We start from the raw sequence: 25990 nt of genomic DNA, 5'->3' as shown, positions 1-25990 counted from the left end.
AGTGTCACAGAGTCCTGTTTAAAAATTTAGCCAAGAAAAAAAAAATTAAAATTTCTAAAACATAAAAATGACTATATTCTTTCAAGATGCCTGTTGCCCAGTGTGAATGTTGAATATCTCAATGAGATCATTAGTGGGAGGAATTTTCAGACGATGTAGTGAGAGGAACTGTAGAACTCATTCTGCCTACTAAGGATTCACAAAAAAGAAAAAGAAAAAATGGGTTAAAATATAACATTCAGAGTTAAATGTATGAGAGAAGTTTCTTTTTAAAGGAAAAGAAACATCTAGCAATGTTTTGTGAAAGATGAAGGAGATGAGAAAATAAAACACCTGACTATATATCATACTGTGGCATTCCTTGTTTTCTGGGATCTCCTTTTCTTTCACTAGGGAGGGACCGTAGATCCAACTTCTCAGCTGCCACTAACTTTAAGCCCCATGCAAAACCTAAGAAATGTAATCTGAAATACTGACATTCTATGAGAAACAAAGCCTACCAAATTTGCTCACTTCCTAAACGAACAATCCAAAGAGATAATAATCTAAAAAAATGGACATGCAATTTAGGAAGTATTAAAATATTGATGGGGATAGTGTTCATTAATTAAAGAAAAAACTAATAAAATGCACAGAAGGCTCTAACCAAGTAGTCCTTTAGGGATAATTAGTTTTATTTTCCAAGCTAATACTGATTTTATGTACCTCCGTTTCTAAATAACTTACCTGATATCCACTTCAGTTATGCAAAATGCCAAATATCCCACCTCTTTAACTTCAGTCCTTATGAAATATCCCTAGGTTGGAAGAAATAGGCCTAATCAAAATCATCAGCCATTTTGGAAAATGCAGTCCTTTATGCTTTGCAACAATATACTTCAGTGATTTCAAGAGACAAGAGATTTTCCCTCCTTTTAAGTCACTCGATTTCATTTTTACATGAAAGCTAGTCTCTCTCTATATCAAACAAGCACTTTGCTAATCAAAGGCTACTAATCTTGATGGGCAGATAATGTGCAAAATTCCATGCAATGGATGTTAGACTAATCATAAACTGTACAATCAAACACCTGTCATATTCCAGAATTTAAAAACAATAAACAAACAACAACAAAAAACTTTTTGTACACTACCTGCAACCTTTCTTTTTCATATTAAGGGGGGAAATACAAAATCAAATAGAAAAGAACTGACACTGCTCAAAATTAGCTGCTCCATGAATAACCTCCTGTTTAATAACTTCCATAAAAATAAATTAACTAGGCTTTGCAAGTCATAAGCATCCTTTAAATTGGATGCAAACTGAAGAAAAATATCTGTTCTACCTTCAGTTAACCAGTGAGTTCGATTCACACAGTTGCCTGTGTGTCTTATTAAAAATTATAAAGTGAAAAGAAAAATATTCAGGGGGTGAGTTTTATTGGGGGGTTATTTTGTTTTGTTTTGTTTTGTTTTGTGAGGGACAGGCTACAACATATATTCAAATGCAACCATTCATTTCTTGTAATCTGCACTTACAAATATTCAGCCATCTACAAGTGAGGTTGCCTAGTATTGCAGTCTGCCTTATAAGAAAAGAGAAACAAGACCAAAAGAACTTCATGTAACAATTCAAGAAGTCTCACTGAATTACCAGCCTCACCAGACTTGCTGTTATTTAATACAAAACTTCACTCAATTGCCTCATTATACTGTATGAGTTTTTTTTTTTCTTATTTAATGGAATTTAATAGTGTTTCCTTGTAAATATAGACTGAAAATGTACTAATGCCTGGAAATATTATTTCACATTACTTTGCTGGCTGCCTTTGATACACCACTAAAGTCCAGAGTAGGCTCCCTCTTAATAGGAGAAGCAGCAGAGAAGTCAGAAAATGGGATTGGTGAAGCCCTTACTCCATTAGTCTTATCCCAGTTCATCCAAGCCCTCTCAACCACGTTGCTGAGGCCTTGGCCATTCTCAGCCTCTGAGCAGCGTGGGAGGAAGAAGCTTATGGCCCAAATGGGTGACACACTGAGCTGGCTATTGACAACATTGCAGTGCCAAACTCTGCAGTAACCTTAGTTTCTCCATCCTGAAGCATAACGTTCTCATCTGCTGCAAAAATATTTTTTAATTAATTACCTAGTATTGTTTTTTTTATTGTCATGGTTTAACCCCAGCCAGCAACTAAGCACCACACAGCCGCTCGCTCACTCCCCCCCACCAGTGGGATGGGGGAGACAATCAGAAGAGTAAAAGTGAGAAAACTCATGGGTTGAGATAAAGACAGTTTAATAGGTAAAGCAAAAGGCACGCACACCAGCAAAGCAAAGCAAGGAATTCATTCACTACTTCCCATTGGCACGCAAGTGTTCAGCCATCTCCAGGAAAGCAGGGCTCCATCACACGTAATGGTTACTTGGGAAGACAAACACCATCACTCCGAACGTCCCCCCCCTTCCTTCTTCTTCCCCCAGCTTTATATGTTGAGCATGACATCATACGGTATGGAATAGCCCTTTGGCCAGTCTGGGTCAGCTGTCCTGGATGTGCCCCCTCCCAGCTTCTTGTGCACCTGCCAGAGCATGGGAAGCTGAAAAGTCCTTGACTAGTGTAAGCACTACACAACAACAACCAAAACATCAGTGTGATATCAACATTATTCTCCTACTAAATCCAAAACACAGCACTATACCAGCTACTAAGAAGAAAATTAACTCTATCCCAGCTGAAACCAGGACATTTATGTAATGAATTTTATCTTAATCTTGCCTATAGAGTATGTGAGAGAACTTACTTTTTCACTTGTGCCTTTAATCAATTTATGCAATTAATCTGTAAGGATTTCTTTACAGAATTTTTTATTTTCCCTCCACAGAGTCAGTTTAAGAATCACCTATTCCTAGGATGAGGGAACATATAGATGCACTGCCTTTTCAGTGTTTCAAGTGTGCCCTCCACTTTGTTATAGATGCAGCCCATTTGTCCCATTTGAAAAACTGTTGCATTCAGTACAGCACCTAAATGTTGCTAAAACCAGCATGTTTCTTTGCCATCTTTTGACTTAGAAGTATGATAAGTTTCAAAAAAACCAACAGAATCATAAGCAATCACATGTTGCTGACATATAACCATTTAGAAGTGTAATTCAACTGGGGGAAGATTTCGTCACATTCTTAACATGGTCCATCTAGCATGTGCTATAACCCAAAGCCATCTTTTAAAACACAGTTTTTTAAGATTTAATAATGTGTTTTCATTAGAATGTCTGCTCTTAAAGTAAAATCAGTTTTTTAAGACTAAACAAAGGAAGAAAAATTAGTGGGGTCTCCAGGTTCTCCTCTTTTTGTCTTTACTTTCCTGTCTCAGATCCTAAGCTTTTCTTTATCTTTGAATGAATAGTGAAGAAATAATGATGTATCAAAACAGAAAGGAAAAAAAAAAGGCCATAAGGACAGAAAAGATCGAAGAAATAAGAAAAACACTCTGACTTTTTAAAAAATAAGAAATGGAAAACTCACTTGATTCAAAAAATAATAAATTAATAAATTATCCCATTTACATTGGATTCTTCAGTTAGCACCTTTTTCCAACAAACTTTCGATCTAGTTTCAAGCAGCCATATCTCTAGGCAGATGAATCCCCAAAATAAAAATAACATGGAAACAAGCAAACCAAGAAAAAAAAGTTAAAAAAAAAAAGCCACAACAAGTCCCTGTCTCTAGATACATGCATAACTTAATTACAAATACTAATGAAGAGCCATAGTTTTACTTGTTTAAAAATAACTTATTCTCTGGCAGCTTCCAACGGAAACTTTATTGAAAAATTGCTGGAAGTAAAATTTGTTTTTTACTATTTTTTGAGAAAAATAAAGTTTTCAATAAAATTTGACCGCTACTTTTAAAAAGAAGGTTGGAGGGCCAGGGAAGAAAACAGTGAAAGACAAATGCTACATCTTTCAAAACCAGTAGGACTGTTTTCTTTTGGAGAAAGGACAGCTGCTCATTTCTGAGAACCTAAATACATCTTTAATTGAAGTTTCAAAAATAGTGAAGAGATTTAATCACATCATGAATAACCCAAGTATAAACAGTTTAAATATGAAATATCTTGTATGTTACATTGCACTGATAGACCTAAGCTAGAATTTTGCAATCAAATTTGGACATCATATTTCAGAAAATAAAGAATCATCTCTGAAAACAACTGCTATGATCAGAGGCTTCAAATACATGAACGACATGAATGAGTTGGCATTGTTTGGTACAGATACAGCAGCTGTCATGAGATCTGACAGCTTCTGTTTCTTCAACTACATAAAAGACTTCTAAAAAAAATAATCTCAAGTTCTTGTCATGTTCAGGACAAGAAGTCGGGTTCATATTGTGGTAAGGTTGATTTACGTTCAACATGAGGAAAAGGTTTTTGATGGTATATACATTCAATACAGTGAAGTAGTAGGTAAAGATCACTCAGAGAGACAGGATTATCTTGATACTGGAGGTTTTAATGACAAACTAAAAAAACACATGTCAGAAAGTCCATACTGATCCTACCTGGAGGCAGGAGGATGGCACAGATTATATCTTTAGGTCCCTGTCTGTTCTGCTTTCAAGGATTCTGTGTGTGTTTTTAAAGTTCAAATGCTAAATCAGCTAAACTGCTTCTGAAAAACAAAACTAAACCAAGAATAAACCCAAAGACATAAGAAATGAGGAAATACTCGGACTGTTTATTCCAAACTCTTCCCTTTTCCTTTTTCTTCCCTTTACCCTTCCCCTCCCCTTCTCTCTCCTCTCTCAAGACAGAACATCCAGTGTGCAATGATATTCGAGTTAAAAAAAAAGCAGAAAACTGCCAACTATGTGCCTTTATAGAGCCTCTGTGCTTAATGTAAAAAGGAGAATTTGCAAGATAATTTTTGAGAATTCAGCAACTTCATCCATAGCATAAATACAGGCATCTGAAAAATTACCTAGCTACTTTTAAAGACAAAGCCAATATAAGACAATTCAATAAAGGCAAAACAATAATAATTCCCCAATTCTTTTCCCTTTTCCCTCCATGCTCCTCCTCTCACATGTGGAAAAATTATGCTCACTCAATACCTAACATAGTAGCAAAGGCTACTATGTGGAGTCTAGTTTATTGTTCACTACAATGCTTGCTCTTTGCTTAGTCACAGATCCCCTTCCCTGGGGATCTCCTGAGTGTGCTCAGAGCACCCATGGGGTAGGCCAGGACAACAGTAATGGGGGTCTGGGACCCGCACAGTGGAGGTCTTCCCCCCATGGAGTTTGCTGGGATTGAGGGTGTTGACAAGCTAACGAAAACCGAGGCCTAAAGTAAAAAAAAAACTGATTTAAAGACAAAGTGGGCATGGAGAATGGAGTTCTCTCCTGTCTCCAGTGGTAACTTCCAGTTGCCATTTAAAATATAATTTTCATTTTAATAAAAACTAGCTTTTTTGAGCTTAAAAACCTCTTGATCTTGGCATGCTCCTTATGCTAAAAGGCCTAAGCAGGTCTGCCTCAAAGATCTGGCTGGCTCAGGAATCTGCTGCAATAGGTAATTGTTATTCGTAGAATAGCCCTAGCTTCTTATTACAACTTCATAAGCTGGTATTTCTCAGCCTTGTAGCTTTAAGCCTGTGGGAAGAGAAGATTAGACTAGTGGCAATCTGCAGACCTATCATTATCTGTTATCAGGCAATCATTTATTGTACATGAAAAAGTGTGAGGGTGAGGAAAATGTATTTCGCAAGATACTTCTCATGATGTTGTATGTTTATTACATTGATTACATTATGGGAGCGATTCTGAAAAGGGGAAGTGTTTTGACTATATTGTGGTTTACTGCTAACTGCCAGCCTGGTGATAAAAAGGGTGCAAAACCCATCAGAGAAAATCAATATGTGACTACTTAGAAAGGGCAATTTGACTGTATCAGAGGATGGTATTGTGCAACATCTTGTCAGTCGGAGAAAGGTTTATGAATAGTCATCTTGAAGACAAACAGAGGAGCTGTCAACAAGCAACTGTCAAGAACTGCAAATCTTTTCTTCCTGTACGTGTCTGATATATCAAATCCTGTCCATTGCAGGAATCATCACACATTTCAGCCTTCTAAAAATTGAAAAATATGTTAGTCTAGCCAATGTAATCAGTCAATTTAACACTATGCTGGGTATCAATCAAATGAAGAACCTGTGATCTCTTATCAGTTACAGAAATATATAACTACAGTCAAATCCCTGCTATATGTATTGCTGTAGCAACACAAACACACAGGACTCACTTCTGCTCTCTCTTTTATCAATCTATGGTCAAGAAACTCTGCTGAAATCTCTCTTTTCTCTTTTTACACAGCAGAGTGTAATAAAAAGAGTGAGAAAGCATTCTGGTCTCCATGAACATTTCAGAAGTTATTAATTCCTCCCTGTCTTGCTTCACATTTCAGGGGTGAGCATGCCCACTTCAGATAGAAGCCATCATACCATTTTTGTCAAATTGGGAGTGAGGAAATGACGATCAGGCTGATAAATGAGTTTTAGCCTTAACTGAAGAGAAATTGTTTTTCTGTATTCTCCATTTCCATAGAGGGAACGCAAGGAGAAATGACATCAATTCCCCTCTGTTTAAATTGTAGAATTCATAACAAAATCTCAAAGAGGTCTTTAGAATGGTTGATTCAGCTACAAGAATGAAGTTTTAGCCCAAACCCTGCCATAAAAATAATTGGTGATGCTGCAAATAATTATTAATAAGATTTGATTGAACGTTTGCTTTATGTACATTTTGCTTTATTTTTTCTGTCTTTAAAATGTAATTGCCAACACTTATCCTAATGAAGCTTTTCCTCAGAACATGGCTATGTATGAAGTGTTCCCACACAATACTATAAAAAAAGCTCTGGAATATCATGAAAACAGCCATGAATCAGCTATTTGATTGAGAGCAGGGCTTGGAAGTATTGGGTTGAATAAAATATCAGGGCATACTATGAAAAGGAGGAAAACCCAAAACTAAATATTTAATAGCTATCTACCTGGTGAACAGTGCTTGAATGCTTGAATTTGTGATGTAAATGATTGTCTTAACTTTTCCTAATGCACAAAAATGACAAACACAGAAGTATTAAGTGGGATATGGTTATACTTCTACTCAAGCATTCATAAAATCTGTTTATCTAACTTAAAAGTTGTGATTGTTGTTACCACCTGTAGCCATTTTTGCCACTTGAACTTTTAGCTGTTGCTACATATTTCTGATTAAGAGCTGAAATAGATTTAGCTTCTAAATATTGAGAACAACATTTAGTTCTTATAAAAAAGTTCTGGGTTACAACTTCTCTGCAGCTTAAGTGGAATTAACACTACTATATGACACTGTTAAAAATATTGCAACTACCGATGCAAGCTTTAAAAATGGTGTTTTTCTGATAGTTCAATCTTACAGGGGTTGTGAAAGTAAGCATAGTTTTCTTTTTAATAAGCATTTGTGATGAATAAACACTGTCAAATACCAGGAGGTAACAGAGCATTAAATGTTCAAATATAACTTGGTCAGGTAGCTGACTGATAGGACTGAATTAACAAATGAAGAACAAAATATAGAAAGTATTTGCTTACCTTGTCTCTCTACCACTGCAGCATTTGCATTTAAAATGTTGAGACTAAAGATCCTTTAAATCAGTCACTTAAAAAAAAGGGAAAAAGTTACTGTATGTTCTGTGTAACACAAGCGACTAAAAGAAATAACCATGTATATTTATCTTTAATTTTAAACCTGTATTAATTAGATATAAACAAATGGTGTGGACAATAAAATGAATGTACTTTGTCATGCAAGCAAGTATTTCTGTATATATTCTCACTGAAGTAAATGGAATTGGGGCTGTTGCAAGAAAGCAAAATAAATCAATAAAGTTTTTTTTAACTGCCTTGAAGTTTCACAGAACATGAAAATACATTCATCTCTGTACAGACTAGTAATTGTGAAGTGGAAGAGGTCACACTGTGATTCCCACCCATTCCATATGAAAGATTTAGAATCACATGCAGAAAGGCATGAAGTGAAGAGCAAAATGTGAATCTATCCCAGAACAAATTCTTTAGTCCTTCAGAAATACTGTTAATAGAGGGAAACAGGAATGACCCATTCTGTTTTCATTCTTTTAGAGGTACTGCAATTAATTGTCTTTGTATTTCAGGTGGCTAAATCTGATCTAACTTCAAAGTGTGTAAAAGAAAAAGAAATAACAAAAAAGCCACAGTTCAAAAGCATTTTATGCTTCTAAAAAGCTATGAGAATACACATATATATATGTGTGTGTATATACATAAAACATTGTTTTCTCTTCAGGATAAAGAAAAGATTTATTTTGATCTCTTTGATGATGATAAAAGAGAAAAAGATAAAGAAAACCTTATAATGATGATGCTATGATTATTAATAATAATTTCCACTTCTGTGAGTACCATTCAACAGAATATATGAAAGTATTTTATATTAAATGAACAGTACCTATGATGAGGCAGGCAATGACATAACATCCGTTCTTCTGAGCAGAAAACTGCAGCAGAGTTGCTGAAACAGTCATTTGAGGTCACAGAGCCAGTCAATGACAACAGTTAGACGCAGAACTGAATAGCGACTGCACAGGGACAAATTCATCATAATGGCAAGGTTATCTGTTTGAAGAGAAGATCAAGGCAGAAAGGATAGCACACATCAAGAGGGAAAATAATTTGAAAAACAAGCACTCCAGATCCGTCATATTGAATATTAGCAAAACCTCAAGTTCTGTCTTAAAACCTGTCTCCAAATGGTCAACAAGACTATGGTCAAGAGTTTACTCCAGGTGAAGTCATAGGATAATTAGCAAGACAATCAGTTTTACTTTTTGTGTCGTGTTCTTCTTCAAAGTACATAGTAACTTTTTACACAAAAATGGATTTCAGCAAAGGAGGCAGACATTCAGCACTGAAGACTCCAGTTCCCCCCAAAAATCTTCTTTTTTCCATAAAGTTAATACAAAATTAGCATTGATACATTCAGATTTTTATCTGCTTTAACCAGATGCAAACACTTTGAATATCTATGCTGTTAAATTAACATTACTTTAATTCATCCTTTACGTACTTCCTGTTGGGCTTCTTTTTCATTAATATTTGCTCTGAGAATCTAAAAAAAAAAAAAAAGAAAGAAATTCTGCATTGTCTAACATCTCCATATTAATCTCACTTCATCTGATCAGCTTGCAGATTCAGCTATTAAATTAAACATACCCTCGATGAAGCAACACTGTTGGTCTGAAGGGCTTTATGATTGGTTTGGGCCCTATGCTTTGGCTTCCCTAGGCACTACTTCTCTTTCATGGAGTTTTCATTTGAAGCCCTAAGCAGCCTTATCTTGGCTCTCCTCTAAGCCACAGTCTCCATGCTTTATCAGACAGGTACAATCAGCCTGCAGTTTATGTGGAACCTGAATCCCATCTCAGGCCCCCTCTGAATGGCATTACACTTCTCAAGTTCTGTTGTGCCAGGAAAATAATTAAGTTGTTTTGGTAACTATTCCAACCACTGCCTTGTCTTTGTCATCATTACAGTGATGACCTTCCAAAGATGGTATTTTGAAACAAGATTTAAAAGAACCATACAAGTAGGCAAATTTCAATAAATATAAAATCAGTAACAAATAAGAAAAAGCAAAAAAAATGACCCTAAATATTTATTTCCTAACTACTAGCTTTCAACATACTCTTCTTGAAAAAATAGAATCATGGAATCATAGAATCATCAAGGTTGGAAAAGACCCTTAAGATCATCGAGTCCAACTGTTAACCTATCATTGCCAAGTCCATCTATACCATGTCTTCAAGCACCCTACCTATCCGTTCTTTAAATACCTCCAGGGATGGAGACACAACCACTTCCCTGGGCAGCCTGTTCTAATGCTTGACCACCCTCTCGGTGAAGAAGTTTTTCCTAATATGAAACCTAAACTTTCCCTGGTGCAGCTTGAGGCTGTTTCCTCTCGTTTTATCACTCGTTACTAGGGAGAAGAGATTGACACCCACCTCGCTACAACCTCCTTTCAGGTAGTTGTAGAGAGCAATAAGGTCTCCCCTCAGCCTCCTCTTCTCCACACTAAACAACCCCAGCTCCCTCAGCCACTCCTCATAAGACATGTGCTCTAGACCCTTCACCAACTTCGTTGCCCTTCTTTGGACACACTCCAGCACCTTGATGTCCTTCTTGTAGTGAGGGGCCCAAAACTGAACACAGTATTCGAGGTGCGGCCTCACCAGTGCCGAGTACAGGGGCACTATTACCTCCTTGGTCCTGCTGGCCACACTATTCCTGATACAACCCAGGATGCCATTGGCCCTCTTGGACACCTGAGCACACTTCTGGCTCATGTTCACGTGGCTGTCAACCAACACCCCCAGGTCCTTTTCCGCCAGACAGCTCTCCAGCCACTCCTCCCCTAGCCTGTAGCGTTGCATGGGGTTGTTGTGACCGAAGTACAAAACCCGGCACTTAGCCTTGTTGAATCTCATGAAATAGATTCACTTAGGAAGCTACATTATCACAACACAGATTCAAGGCTTGGTGCTTATTATGCCCTGTCCTGATTTCAAACCTTATGATATGACATACCTACCTTTGAGAATCTGCTTCTCAGATTTTACCAAGAGTTGGGTATGCACCTACATGTCTTGGAGCGGGCACGTGGCAGGGGAATTGCAGTCAGACTGAGGAAGGCATGGGATGGATAACTATGCAGTACACTCGCACTGAGTACACTTCGATTGGTATGACAGTTTATATTTCTAATACAGTCTGCAGAATCGAGAAGCAGTATAATAGTTTAAATTAATTTCAGCCTGAGTTTTTCGTTTTTGTTTGGTTAACTTTACCAATAAACAAGCAGTAGCAAAGGACCTTAGTGATGCATTAATTCAAGCAATGACCTTACCTACCTTCCACTACTGTTCATTTGAAAGTTTAGTTTTAGACAAACGTTTAAGGTATTTCAAGAGTCACATTCATTAATACACATTCTGAAATGAGTATTGAGGAATGAACAGATTTCTTCTTGTGAGGTGTGTACAGTGTCCACAAAATATTTAGCTTATCAGTTTGCAAAGTAGGAAAAACACATATTTTATTATTGTGCTTTGTGAATCAATTGTGAATCAATTGTGAATCAATAAGCATGGTCCTCAAAATCATCACTTTTTTAGGTTTGAAATGCATTCACATAAAAGTAAATATGTTTTAAGAATAGTAAATAACTTAAAATATTTTGAATATTTCTGTAAACAACATATAGTTGAACAACTTAGGAAAAATGCACATTTTGGGATCTGCTTCCTTTGAGTCAGCAGGCCTACAGTCTGGTTTTGTTTGTCTGGTGCTTCAAACCTGGAAGCCTGTTTACATATTTTAGGCCAAAGAAGACTCTTTGATCATATTGCCTCACATCTTGACATCTTACTTCATTACTCTTGCATTATGCTGTATGACTTTCTGAAAACCATTCAGTCTTGATCTGTAGACATTAGTTTACAAGTATACATACATACATGTACATATATGCATAAAATTGTGATTAAAAGTAGTAAAATACTCCTGTTATTGACGTATTCTTCAGATCATTGTGGATGACCCACAACTGAAAACAGTATAACATTGGTCAGTTCAGCATAACTTCAGTCAATGCAGTACTTTTCCAAAGTTAGGGCAATGGGTAACTAGACAAGTTCAAGGACAGCAGATTCATAAAACAAAATAAACCAAACCAAAACAAAAAGATCCCCCACAGGTCCCTCTTACATTCCTATTCTAATCTGACAGTTGTAGATGCTGGGGTCAGGAAGATGGGGAGTGTAAAAGAAGAAAAAATTACAGTGGCCAGACTTGCATGCTCTCTCAAACCAGCATCTCCTATTGCTACTAAGATAATGTACTTGGCTAGACAAACTATTGGTCTCCCCTACTAGAATATTTCTTATATGATTATTAGTGTAGAGCTGAGCCCAGATCAATTAGTTCTGTGAAGGGTAAGGGATAATCCATCCATATGACAACCTCATGTTGCTTCCAGGGCCAGAGCTTTTACTCCTGCCAATCTCTGTGCGCATCTTTTGGAACTACAGTGCATTTTGAGTGCCTTTGAAACAGCAAGAGATACCACACACGCAGACAGATTTCACTCAGAAGTTTCTGGTGAGAGAAAAATCTATAAGAAAAATACCCTTTCTTATTGTGAAGCCTTTAAAATAATGATGGATTTACCACCTGTTTCACGGATTGATTAAAGTGACGGTGTTTGATGTTGGGATGTGATAATTTCTGACCTGTGGACATAACTTATGACGATAGTCACTTCCTGTAAACCTGTATCTCATGTTATGGAACAGCCGAATGACAGGGTATGGCAAACCATAAAAAAACAGTTTGGTTCTTTTCATTAGGCTGAAAACCTGCAACCCAGCTGTTGATTTGGAGAATAGAGAGAGGAGAACAAACAAACAAATTCTGTGTGCTCTGAAATCCAATTCTTTGTGCAGAAGTAAGAATGCAATCACTTTTCCAGATTTGACTGCAACCTAGCATATAGGGCACAGGACTGTATGCAGGGGAAGGAAGCGTTTGAGAAAACAGCTCTGGTTTCTAGGACTCCCCCCTAGGTATGGGGAGATGTACATGGAGGGAATGAATTTGCCCATATTGTATTTGTATCAGCAGAACCAAAAGACTACTAAGAATTCTGCTGAACCCTTCCTAAATGAAAACCAGATTTACCCTTACCTACTAAGCCAAAATCAGCACCTGCAGCTGATGTCAGCAATGTTTTTCACAATATCATTCTCTAGAGAATTTGTAACAATAGACAGCTGAACACAAGAACCAGATGCTGGGAAACAGAAGATAAGAAAAGTAAATGTCATTTGCCTTGTTTAATATACAGTCACTTAGGTTACCATCACACACAGAGTTTGGTTGTTTAATTAAGAAGTTTGTGCTGATGTCACAAATTCAAGTCAGGTAAATACATTGCCATTTAGCACATACATAAAACTTTTGATTAAACACACATAAATAGAAAATTAAAGCAATGCAGATACTGCTACTGAAATCCACACTGAAGAACTACTTCAGTTATTAAGATAACTTTAGAGCTTTTAATTAGTTAAAATGCTAATGAAGGAGAATATTGCCTGACCTGCTGCTTGTTCTGTATCCTAGCTGCTGTAAATCTCACAAAGGTCTGAAATCATACAGTGGGGGGACTGTTTAATATCCTACCTGTCACTAGCACTCAACAAATTTTCTGTGAGATTTTAGGGTTGGCTGGGATGCTACAAGTTCTTATTTCAAGTACAGTTCTTGCATTTTGGTATGAATTTATTTTGGTTTAGGTAGTACTCATCCATCCTCCTTCACAAGTACTCTCTTCTTTCCCACCTCTATATGCATAACCTTCTTTACTCGGAGTAAGCTTAGAGTGATAATTACAGTCACGTTTCCTGGGGTCAAATCAATTTGTGCTTTAATACATACTGGGCAGACTTGGAAAACTCAGTCTTTTTCTGTGCCACAGCTTCAGAATAAATAGCATAGTACAATTACCATATATGAATAGAAATTTGATGTAAATAGGCATATGGCTTTGTAAAAGAAACATACACATGAGTTTGTGTTTTCCTGTATTTTGCATGTTTTTTCCCTCAGCCTGGGAGCTTTAGCTAGAAACTGTGATTAAAAGATGTTTGAGGAATCCTAAAAGTACAGAAACTTTCTTTTTTTCCTCTCATTTCTGAAAGGGTCACTTTGGACACACCTAAATAACTTATGCTTTCCTGTTCCTTCCCATTGCTTACTATTTATGATTATTGCTCTCACATTTAAGAAGACATAAGCATATTTGAAAGAATCATACTAAATCTGACAGTTAATGACACTTTGCTAAGTTGATTCTTATGCCATGTACAGTCTATTATGGTTTCCCTATACATTTTCCAGAGTATGTAGATCTGGATACATTAGAGACAAAATCCAGCATTTTCTAGCTGTCAAATTATTAATATAATGCTTCATTATGTTAATTTTATGGAAAAGTTTTTCAATCTGAAGTTATACATGGCTTGAGTCTTCAGCCTTAAGCCATAAACAAAGCAATGTTATGAAAGGTAAACTCAAGGATAAGACTTTGTAGTAAAGGCAAAGTTATGACTGGCAAGTGGAAAGCATCTTAATTGTACCAGGAACTAAGAGGCTGAATATACAGCGTTTTGGGGGGAAGGGGAATATTTTCCATCTGAAGCACAAATTGCACATAAGAACAACAGAGATGTGTTTGGATAGCTGCGTTATGTTTTAGCAAAACCTTAAATAGAAATACATTTGGTATAAAAAGGCAATACCAATGTAACTCTTGGTTCAGTTTTCATTTTCGGGGGGGGGGGGGAATCTTTTTCTTTTATAGCTTCCAACGTTCACACTTTACGTTTTTATTGTTATGCCTCCAGCAACTGGAAGAAAACAAAAAAAAAATCAAGCAAACCCTACTGTCCTTCTTTAAGAAAGACCTTTGAATTACACACATTGAAACAAAACCGTATTCCAGCCAAAATTAACAGAGTATGCAATAGGCTACTGCTCCAAAATACTCTAAAATACATATACAAGCATACACAAACTTAGCATAAACATTTTCAATGTTTTGCATAAATATAAATACAATCTAACTTTACTGGTGAAGGTGGAAAGAAATAACAGAGAAGACTGCAGTAGAGTAGACTCCTTAGAAATTGCTTCATACAACTATAATATGAAAGAGAAATTAAGCCCTTTAGCATATCAGAGCAAATTTACAGAAATTATGAAAATACCTTCACAATTCTACAGGATAAATTTAAAAAATACTGTAAGGACATTACAATTTTCTAATGTAATTTGTAGGACTTTCGCTCAAGGAACTTCTTACTTCTACTTGTACACAACAGTAAGTATCAAGTAAGGATGAACACCCAAATGCAGTATTGCACAATATACAAGGCAACATTGTTGATAGTGAACACAGGAAGAAAGGTAACACGCCATAGCTGTATCTAACCTGTGGGACCCAGAACTGCTTCACCATATCAAGAAAAGACTCAGTTTTGCATCTTTCTCGCATTCCTCTCTGTCCTGGTTTGAGGAGAGCAAATAAAAATAGCTGAGACAGATAGGAGCCTCGGCTCTCTCTGATGTGTGACCAGGATGTGAGAGAATTTGGCGTTTCAGGCATTTGGGCCTGGGACTGGGCATGCCCATGAATTAACTTGTCCTCCAGGTCAGATATCAATCACCTGCCTATCTATCTGGTATGTTTATGACAAAATCTGAAAAAAAAGATTTCTGACTTTATAACTCTCTATTTGCGCCCTTTGTTCCTCCCATGTGCATCTGCATACTAGCTGTGATTGTAGATCCATAAAATCCTGTATCCTTGACATACTTTTGAAGAGGTTCATTTATGTTCTGGTAGTAGTTTCACCACAGCAATGTGGAAATCAGTGTAGTCTTCATCTCCCACTAAAATATGCAGATGTACCAATTTAGTGACACTAAAAAGAGTTCATTTGACCACAATAATACCCCAACATATCTTCACTTAAATAGTAAGGAAAGAATGTTGTTCACACTTTCTAGAAGGCATTTAAAGGCAAATAGGGTCTAAGACAGAAGACCATGGGATATCAGGATTCCTCTGCTGGAGATAACTGTGTGAGTGGAGGCAGTGAAGGTAAGAAATCTGTAGTAATAGCCCTCTTTCTATACCATGATGCAGAGGCACACTGTAAACCATCTAAGTTGTAAGTATTAGTACAGTACCAACCATAATGTAAACATGGATCTACCCTCTCCTTGATGTGTCTTCATCCTTCCTTTCCCCTCATCCCTCTCCACAAGAGAGATCATACCTCTTTTCTGAATTTAGACAACTAAATAAATGTTTTCACTGTATTTATTCATAACAATCTCACTAGTCATAAGTAGCTCATCTTGCTCTTTTTTTCCCTTTTCATCTGCAACTATAATTGTACAGAAATAAATTGCAAATAAAATGGAATTTAAATGAAGTCTGGCAATTTCTTGCTTCTAAATGGGGAAAATTCATTCATATCACTATATAATTTGTTAACTGTGTCCATTGATTCTTCCATTGATTATATGTCTGCCTAACTTGAAAAGAGTTACTCTCAATTACAAACAGCTAAGAACCAGATCAGATGCAGAGTTTACAGGAAATTTAGTAAATTAAATTAAATTAATAAGAAACAGTCAAGTACTTTTAAACATGGGCCTTTAAGGAACTCTTTCCTAAGGCAACATTTTTTCCTTTTTCCTCTATGTTTTCTTTTGCCATTCCATACCAATTCCTGAAGTTGATAATTTATCAGGTATCTTTTCCCTCCAAAGAATGCTGATAACTTATCTACTGTGTATAATAATAGCAGTTTTGAGGGAAGTTGTGGGTTAGCCTTGGACATACTAAGAAGGCATAGTCAAATAAAATACTCCTTGAAACCAGGCAGTTATGTATTATAACCACCATTTGCTGATAAATATTGAGTGATATATGAGGGTGAAGTGTAAGCCAAAGGAGCAAGGTACTTGATTTAGGGGAAATAGAATGATGCTGCAGAACTCTGAGATAATCTGTTCTTTGCCTACTCATTTGCTTATTGGAAATTACAGTAACAGGGACCCATGTAAATTTATGTCAAGATTTCTTTTCAGAACATCAAGATCTCAATTATCACATCACATAAAAATTCTGTTTCGCAGAACTGGATAGATAGGCTAATTTGAGAAGCACACTTTTCCTATGTAAATAAAGAAAAAAGATTGAGAGAGCATTTATAAATATGCCCATATTTATAAGACATACATTGTTACAGAAATAGGTAATTGTCACTCCCATAACCATTACCAATGTCTTTGTCTCTGATGATCCTCAGGAAAAGTTGTGCTGAGAACATGTTTAACCAGCCACACAGAAGACTATAGAAAAAGAAATGTGTGCAAAAGAATATTAAGAAATCAAGATATTCAGCAGTCCATCTTCTAAGTTATGCCTGCATTCTAATGTGTTTCAGATGACTTGATGCTGGATATTGAACGGAATGGAGATGGCATTTGTTTTGGTGTGGTCACTATATACTGAGTAATCTAATACATTATCTGGTTTGGGGTTTGTTTGTTTGTTTGTTTGCTTTCCTTTATCAAAGCATTTCATGGTTCTCCTCTGACCTGCCAGCTCTTCACAGAAATTTCAGAATGAACAATTTATTATATGAGAAAGGACACATTTGATGATAAGTTCATTTTTCCACCCATACAGAGTTTTGCTTGCTAACCTACCCCACCCGAAATAGAGAAAAAGGATCATGTAGAGAAAAACAAAACAAAATACTTCAACAGAAAATACTTTCTGCTGATAGTAAGTGGTGGACCTCCCCAAACCCACTGAGTCTGTAAAATGTAGAGGGAAATCACAGCAGTGAAAGATTATTTCAGATCATATGTATGAAAACTATTTTTCCAGTCTGAACATCTGAGCCTCCTTCACACACATAAAGAGCTTACTAATTAAAAAAAAAAAAAATCCACAAACTATTTTGTAGGTAAAACAGTTTATTATAACTGGAAATAAGATTTAGAAAAATTGTCTGTTCTTGTTCCTTGGTTTTAGTGAATAAAGGGCAAGGTATTTTGTAAACATAACACACCACATTTTTGCATGTGATTTTCTGTAGGCTCTCTGTAGAACAATTAAAATTTGAAAAGCTGAAATAATATTTTATATTATAAATTCAAAATATTTAAGCAGTTTATAGATTACCAGTCATACAGAAACACAATATAGATTGGTGAAAATTAAACTGCAGTATCTTTTTACAAATGTATGTGTCCCTATACTTATTTTGCATAAACATCTACAATCTTATGTGGAGTTACTCTGTCTCATAAATTAAAAGCATGTTTTGTAATTATATAACTAATATAGTGAAACAATGGTTGGATTGTTCTGTTTTACACATCTAGTATTTTATTTCTATAAGATGCTGGATAAAGTTTTGCTTTATTTAGTTATTCTTAAATATGAAAATGGTCCCTCTTTTTTTTTTTCACAAACTATGATGTTGCAAAATTACTTCACAGATTAATGAAGATTCCTCAAATGTAAAGTGCAAAACAAAACATACATAGGAATTAAAAATTGTTACATGTAAAATAAGTGATGGTTTGCAGCTGTACTTCAAATGATCTTGCAAATAGAAAATTGGCAATAGAAGGTAGAACTCTTCATTGCTAGGAAAATCACATTCTATTCCCAAATTTATTATGCTTGAAAGTACTGTTTATCATTTGATAGAAACATGAGATAAGTAGGAATCTTAAAATACACATCACAGTTTCAGCTACCTGACATCTTTGTAGATAGTTTGAACAGATAGATAAATTAACCTATTCTCTGAGGATCTATGTATAGTTGAGGAGCAGGGTAAGGGAATGACAATGGACAGATGTGATGTTTTTCCAGAACTACTTGTTAGTGCAGAAAAGATCACTGCTCCCACTACTTGCTCATCATCACCCCTTTTCAAGAGGTTATTGACCCTGGATTACCAGCAGAGTTGCTCATATGAGCAAACAAAATGAGACTGGCAGGCTAACACTGTTTACATTCACAGCCTGGATCTCTGCTACTCATCTGCATCTGTCTTCTTTTATACAGGACCTCTTTTCAGCAGATGACCAGCTGTCCAAGTCTACAAAGGGTTTGTAGGAATAAAAAATTGCAAATAGCAAAATTTGCAATCTTAGTAAGTAAAGTGTTAACTTTACGTCATTCTAGAGTCTCTGAAAGATTTTTTTAGGCAGCAGAACTGACTGGGAAAAGAATTTAGCAGCTTTTCAAATATGAACTACATTTTTACCACACTTTCAAAAAAAAATTGCAGATGACACCAAGTTGGGTTGAAGTGTCAATCTGCTGGAGGGTAGGAAGGCCCTACAGAGGGACCTGGGCATGCTGGATCGTTGGGCCGGGGCCAACTGTATGAGATTCAACAAGGCTAAGTGCTGGGTCCTGCACTTCGGTCACAACAACCCCATGCAACGCTACAGGCTTGGGGAGGAGTGGCTGGAGAGCTGTCTGGCAAAAAAGGACCTGGGGGTGTTGGTTGACAGCCACATGAACATGAGCCAGAAGTGTGCTCAGGTGGCCAAGAGGTCTAATGGCATCCTGGGTTGTATCAGGAATAGTGTGGCCAGCAGGACCAGGGAGGTGATAGTGCCCCTGTACTCGGCACTGGTGAGGCCGCACCTCGAATACTGTGTTCAGTTTTGGGCCCCTCACTACAAGAAGGACATCGAGGTGCTGGAGTGTGTCCAAAGAAGGGCAACGAAGTTGGTGAAGGGTCTAGAGAACAAGCCTCATCAGGAGCAGCTGAGGGAACTGGGGCTGTTTAGCCTGGAGAAGGGGAGGCTGAGGGGAGACCTTATTGCTCTCTACAGCTACCTGAAAGGAGGTTGTAGCGAGGTGGGAGTTGGTCTCTTCTCCCTAGTAACAAGCGATAGGACGAGAGGAAACGGCCTCAAGCTGCACCAGGGAAAGTTTAGGTTTCATATTAGGAAAAACTTCTTCACCGAAAGGGTAGTCAGGCATTGGAACAGGCTGCCCAGGGAAGTGGTTGAGTTCCCATCCCTAGAGGTATTTAAAAGACGGGTAGAGGTGGTGCTTAGGGACATGGTTTAGGGGTGGACTTGGCAGTGCTTGGTTAACGGTTGGACTCGATGACCTTAAGGGTCTTTTCCAACCTTAATGATTCTATGATTCTATGAAAATTATATTAAAATAAATTTCCAGATATAATTGGAAATAACAGTAAAATGCATATTAGGTACTTATTATTTCTGAATAAAATTCCATATATAAAATATATTTGTATTTAAACTAAGAATTTTGTTTTTGTTCTAAATCAAAACAAACAATATAAAAATCTTATTCTACCCCCTGCCCCCTTCTTTCTTATATTTTTCAGTTCAGAACTGTGTTAGATTTTGTTTCAGTAATGGCTGCTTGTTTTTAAAGTGGTAAACTTCTAGTGTCTCTGGACATATTCCATTCTTCCATGTGCATAACAGCCCTGACAGCTAAAGACCAAGCCTCCTATAGGTCACTTTCTTTGCAGTCTACCAGGCAGGCTGCTATAGAGATAATACCTGTGGACCAGAGTCCAGTTTAATTCATATAACAATAAACAAGTTAAATAAATTTCTATCACTAACGATGTGTGTTGGAATATATACATGCACAGGAAAAAAAACAAATGCCCCAGGGAGACTGACAGAAATTATTTCAAAAATACAAAAATTAACTTTGCAAATACAGGACAGAATGTGCAGCTACTCAACTTTTGAGAACTTACATGTCTGATGTAACCACTTACATGACTAATGTTAGTACTATAAACAGTTTAACAAATTACTGATTGTAATGATGACATTGTGTGGGAATCAAGAAATACTTCATTATATACAGTGTTGAGAAAGGATGTTAACTTTACGGAGGCTCCAGCCTCCGTAATGACTTACGTTAAGTGACTTCCCTTTTCCCATCCCATGGGACTGATCCCTCACCAACCTCCCAGACAGGGCTTTTACTCTGGCTGCTCCTCCAGCTGGCTGGCTGAGGATGTTAAGGAGGAACATAACAACACAGGGCATCGCAACGGGCACTTGAATGTTTTAAAGACTCGAAAAGAAGCTGGTCTGTCTTCATGAGAAAACTAGGTTCAGGTGCTAGTCATCAGTCCTGATATCTGATTCTTATTTGGCACATTTTAAAAAAGCTTCTACCTCAAGAAAATAGAAGAAAGCTATATTTATGACACAAGGTGAGTAGTATCTCAACAAGAATGTATGTGCACTGTTTCTTAGGGACAGGAATTTGTCCTGTGTGGCACAAGACAAAATCATCTGACTGAAAGAAATATGCTATATTTTGTACTTGATATACAAATAAGTCTACTCTTTTTTTTTTTTCCTGAAAATAAGAACAAATATGAAAATAAGATCAAATATTTTTAATGAACTTTGTATATTGATTATATAGTGTTCCACATTCTGTGTCAAGATACCCGTAAAATATTTATTTTCTCTGTATTACATGTAGCATTGGCAACTTGGCAGGGAATTTTTTTTGAGTGTTGTATGCATGTTGTATATAATCCTTTCAACCCATTGTATGCAATGGGTTTCCTTTCAACCAATTGTATGCAATTTTCACAGATATTTATTACAAATATAGACTGAATATATTAAGAGCTAAAACTGTTTGGATAGTCATCTCATCCAGTCTTACCTCTAGAAGATCATAACAATAATTATATCACATTTGGTGACTAGTGTTAGGCTACAGTGTTAAACTAGAGCAAAAAATCAAAGTGAAGAAATTTAACAAAATCCACCATGTCCATGGTGCATCTGGCTCAGCTATGAAACATGGAGATAAACACTGGCAGGAATACAGAAACAAGGAAAGTAGTGGCATAAAGTAACTTATCTGGCTCTATTGACTATCTAGAGTAATACCTTTACTGATACTGAACAATGTTTTCTCAGGTGGATGATATACTTTACTTTTCTACTCAGAGAAATAAAAAAAATACTGGGATAAGATTCTTTCTGTCCACATTTGAAAAACACTCAGATCACCAATCTGTGGCCTGATGTGACTGTATGCATATATCTGAGGAAAATACACTGCAAATGCTCATAAAAAGGAACTGTGGGTCCTTGTAAATGAAATTAGAGTAACAGACTTCTGAAAAATAGCATTATGTGAGAATTTCTAGTGCCTGGGTCAGCTTCAATGGCTTGCTTTGTCTTTGGTTTTAGGCACTTTTTCATAATGGTACTATATGGCAAACTAATCAGTGCCTGTAAGTTCATAGGGATACAGTTTTGAACTCTTATGAAGAGGTGTAGTAGGAAAAGGAGTGCTAAACCTCACTCGATGCTTTGAAAATTTACCTCCTAGTGCTCTTGAAAATTATTTCTCCTGCGTGGAGATGACTAGAAGGAAGGAAGTAATTAACTGAGGTAAGATGTTCCTAAAGAAAAAAAAAAAATACAACTAGAAACACAAGTTGCTTAAATCAGAACATTTATAGCTGATTTGGGGAAGTTCAGAAGCTGTAATCCTTAAAACTGATTTCTTCTGTGTTGTTACAAGGTAACTGGTTGCCTTATCAGCAATCAATAAATGGGAAGACAAGTGTTGTTTTGCAAATAGAAACTTGGGAGTTTTACACCCTCTGTCATCTTCAAAAAGGAGATTTCTGGTAGTTTCTGGCAGATTATTCAAAGAAATATCATTTTTTGTTTCCAGTTGGTCATTTCAAATACTGTTCCAATGTCTTCTACATCCCCCTGTGTCATTATGACTTTGTTTAGAACTATTTTTGTCTATGACTGAGTCTCAAATTTGCAATTTTTCCAACAGTGAAACAGAAGATAACCACTGCTGACCCCAATTACAGTCAAGATTGTACAGACTTATTCATATATGCTGAATGATTTGGTCTGTAATAACAATACATATATTTATAGAATTCTTCTTTTCTACCTCCCTGAAGCTACACACTGACCAAGATAAAGGAGATGGAAATTTAAAATACATATTAACAGGAGATGGGGCTGGCAGTCTGTTCATTATAGATGAAAATACAGGAGATATTCATGCTGCAAAGAAATTGGACAGAGAAGAAAAGTCCCTGTATGTGCTACGTGCTAAGGCTATAGACAGAAAAACTGGAAGACAAGTGGAGCCAGAGTCTGAATTTATTATTAAAATCCACGATATCAATGACAATGAACCAAAATTCACCAAGGACCTGTACATCGCCAGTATTCCGGAGATGTCTGGAGTTGGTAGGTAAAAATTTATCCTTATGTAAAATACAAACACGTTTGAGTTGATTTGGAACTTATAAGTAATTTATTATTTGAGACACTTAACACTAACTTCTGTGAATATCCATGGAACAATTTTTGTTGCCAGTAATGTATCATAAATGATTGGATCCTGCTTTTATTTATTTGTTTCATCTTCATCCATTTTTTAATCCTTTTTCCACACTATAAGCTACCCTCTACTCTTTTAAGCCCACCCAAACCATCAAGGAATGTAGCATATATGGTTGTCTTACCTGTTACTACATGGTTTTGCCATGGCTGAGAATATCACTTGCATAAAATGTATCTTCTTTGTATTTGTAAAGTCTAATTACCAAACCTTTCTGTATCTTTAGACACAAACAGCTTTGAGCACGTAAGTATGTAAATTGATTAATGCACCAAAATGATGCCAAATATGATCCTACAAATACCTAAAAATTTGGGTGGGTTTTTTAAATTATTTTTTCCTTTTGGTATCAATATTAGTACTTGTTGTTGGTGGGTTTTTTTAATATGGACTTGTCTGTTTGTTTTTTTTTTAAGAGAGAAAACATATGAACAACTTCTCCAAAGAAATAACTCTTTTTGTTTAAAAAATATTTTTCTTCATGGGTAAAAACTTAGAGCTATTCACAGCTGCCGCAATAAAAAGTAACTGTGGAGTGACAGTAGAAGACAGGTGAGAAATATAGCATCAAAGGAAAATAATTCTCTGAGTTTTGTTCAAATAATATAAAGTGATAGATAATATTCACCAGCACACATTCATCAGAAGTTATCATGATTACCTAAGTGCTCCACTCTTTTACAGTAGAGACAGTCTCTCTGATAAGATGAGTAAGCATAAAATACGTATGCTATGGGAAACAACTGACAGATCAATTCTCATGAGTTATTTACTTACCATGAATTACTGTAATGGTTTGCAAAATCATCCCTGGATGATGGCATTGCTAAGAGAAACAATAAAATACCAGTCAACATTTGTGATTAATACATATCTTTGTAAAATAATTTCCAGAAGCTAATAATTATCTCTGAGAGCAGTAACAGAAGTATAATGGAACAGGACTCTATTTTATAACTCTCTTTTATAATCATAAGAAGGCAATAACTACACTACTATGTATAATGTGAAGAGTCTAAGAATGGTTCTTTTAAAGTTACATGGAAAATAGAGAGATCCTTTCCATTCAGAATTTACTTTGCTGATAATCTGTGACGGAAAAATATCGGCAGTGCGCCTGTCATATTTAATTTGAAATATATTTGTAAGGAAGGAACTCTATAGGAATAGATAGGATAAAAAGCATGATGTCCATGTTTAACCTTATCACTTAGTCCAACTTCATTAGCGTCAATGGAGAAGCATGAATAAAAGAGAACAGAATAAGACCCAGTGCTTTGCCACTGCCTGTGAAATTTTAAGTCTATGAAACGTCTATATTTAATGAGGATGACAATAGTGTAAGTACCATTATGTACTTTAAGCTGAGAAAGTGTCCATAAAAGACCCAAGTAAAGGTGATTTTTACTGTGAAGAAAGAATTAGAGGGAAAGGATTTAAACAATAAAAAAAAGCTCCTTAGCTTCTAATACGAAGGCAAAAAAGAGATCCAAGTTACTCTTTGCTGTGTTTAGTTGACATTTTCATTTGGGGATATAAAAACTACACTGGAATGGAATTTTTAGTATTTGAATTTGAATGAGTAAAAGTAGTTTTGTAATTTCTTAAAGTAGCAGCAAATAAGAACCCAAATCCAGATCAGTCCATTCAAGAAGCAGAAATTCCATATTTCTGAAGTCAGTCATAAGAATGCTTATTCAACAGTCAGGATGTACATATAGGTAAATAAGGAATACACAAATATATTCCTTCTTGGAGTCCCTTTGTCCTCCTCCAGATGAGGAAGCAGATGCCATAACTGGAGAAAATTACTTGGGAGTGAAAATGTGAGATTCTTGCCATAAGTGGAATAGAACTTACAAGTGAGTAAGCAGCACTCTTGTAAACCTTCCCATAAAGCACACAAGAGAACACATAAAATACAGAATGAAGATATCTTGAAATATCTAGACAAAAGAAAGCTATATAAATGTAAGCCAGCAAATATGCACTAGGCAGCACATACAACAAAATGCAGGGAAAAGAAGAAAAAAAGGGTGACAAAAATTAAACTCAAACCTGATACAGTGTGGTAATGGGCTGTGTAAGTAGCTCCTGGTTCATTCTTTCCACACTGGCTAGGATATCCATTAAAAAAATCTCCAATGCATTATGAAAATGGCATTTAAGCAGTTGTCATTATTCTTCATTCAATAGGTATGATTTAATGAACAACTACTAGGTTTTTTTTGTCTGGATATGCAGTCCAAAGAATTTTTTCCTGAACATAGTGTTTATTGCGGTGTTTTTTCTCACAAATTTACAGAATTGTCAATTATGGAAGTAGGTTTATTATACCTCAACATTCAATCTGTTCAGTGATTTTGGTATATATTGGTGTTTGCAGCTTAGATAGGTGTTGAATAGAAGTCCAAAAGCTAAATTTGGTAAGAAGTAGACCAAACCTTTTAGTCGGTTTTAGACTGTAAAATTTAAAATGGAATTTGAGGTTGAAGGATCATGTAAAATAAGTCATGAAGGAAGAATAAACTGAGGAATTACTGAGTGAGCAATGCATATAAGGGTTATTGCTGCTGTAAAAGTAAGAGCATCTGAAAGAAAATATACTGAAAATGAAAAGAAAGAAAAAAAAAAAAGACTAAGATCACAAAAGTGCATTCCAGAAAACTGGAAGACTTCAGAATAAATAATGAAGTGCCCCTTAATTCTATATGGTCTTGTATAACAAAAGGAAGAAAATAAAAGTAATAAAATAAAAGCAAGAATCCCTGGAATAGGGTGATCATCTTTACTAAGACTGCATCACATGAAAAAATAAATCTGTGTAGTCCTGCACAAATACTTAAGA

General features: G+C 36.1%; 1 protein-coding gene across 1 annotated transcript in view; it reads left to right on the top strand.

Moving 5' to 3' along the window:
• The window catches only part of CDH9 (cadherin 9), a 105820-nt gene that overhangs the window by 35911 nt on the left and 43919 nt on the right, over positions 1–25990 (top strand). The window contains exon 3 of the mRNA XM_087761323.1: positions 22694–22988. Coding sequence (XP_087617449.1) covers positions 22694–22988 — 295 coding nt within the window. The remainder of the gene's footprint in view (positions 1–22693; positions 22989–25990) is intronic.

The sequence above is a fragment of the Nipponia nippon genome, unplaced genomic scaffold, assembly GCF_047370975.1.
Source record: "Nipponia nippon isolate SJK-2023a ecotype South Korea unplaced genomic scaffold, ASM4737097v1 scaffold_1, whole genome shotgun sequence".
Lineage (NCBI taxonomy): Eukaryota > Metazoa > Chordata > Aves > Pelecaniformes > Threskiornithidae > Nipponia > Nipponia nippon.
The sequence above is the reverse complement of the archived record's forward strand: the minus strand, read 5'-3'. Positions and strand labels throughout refer to the sequence as shown.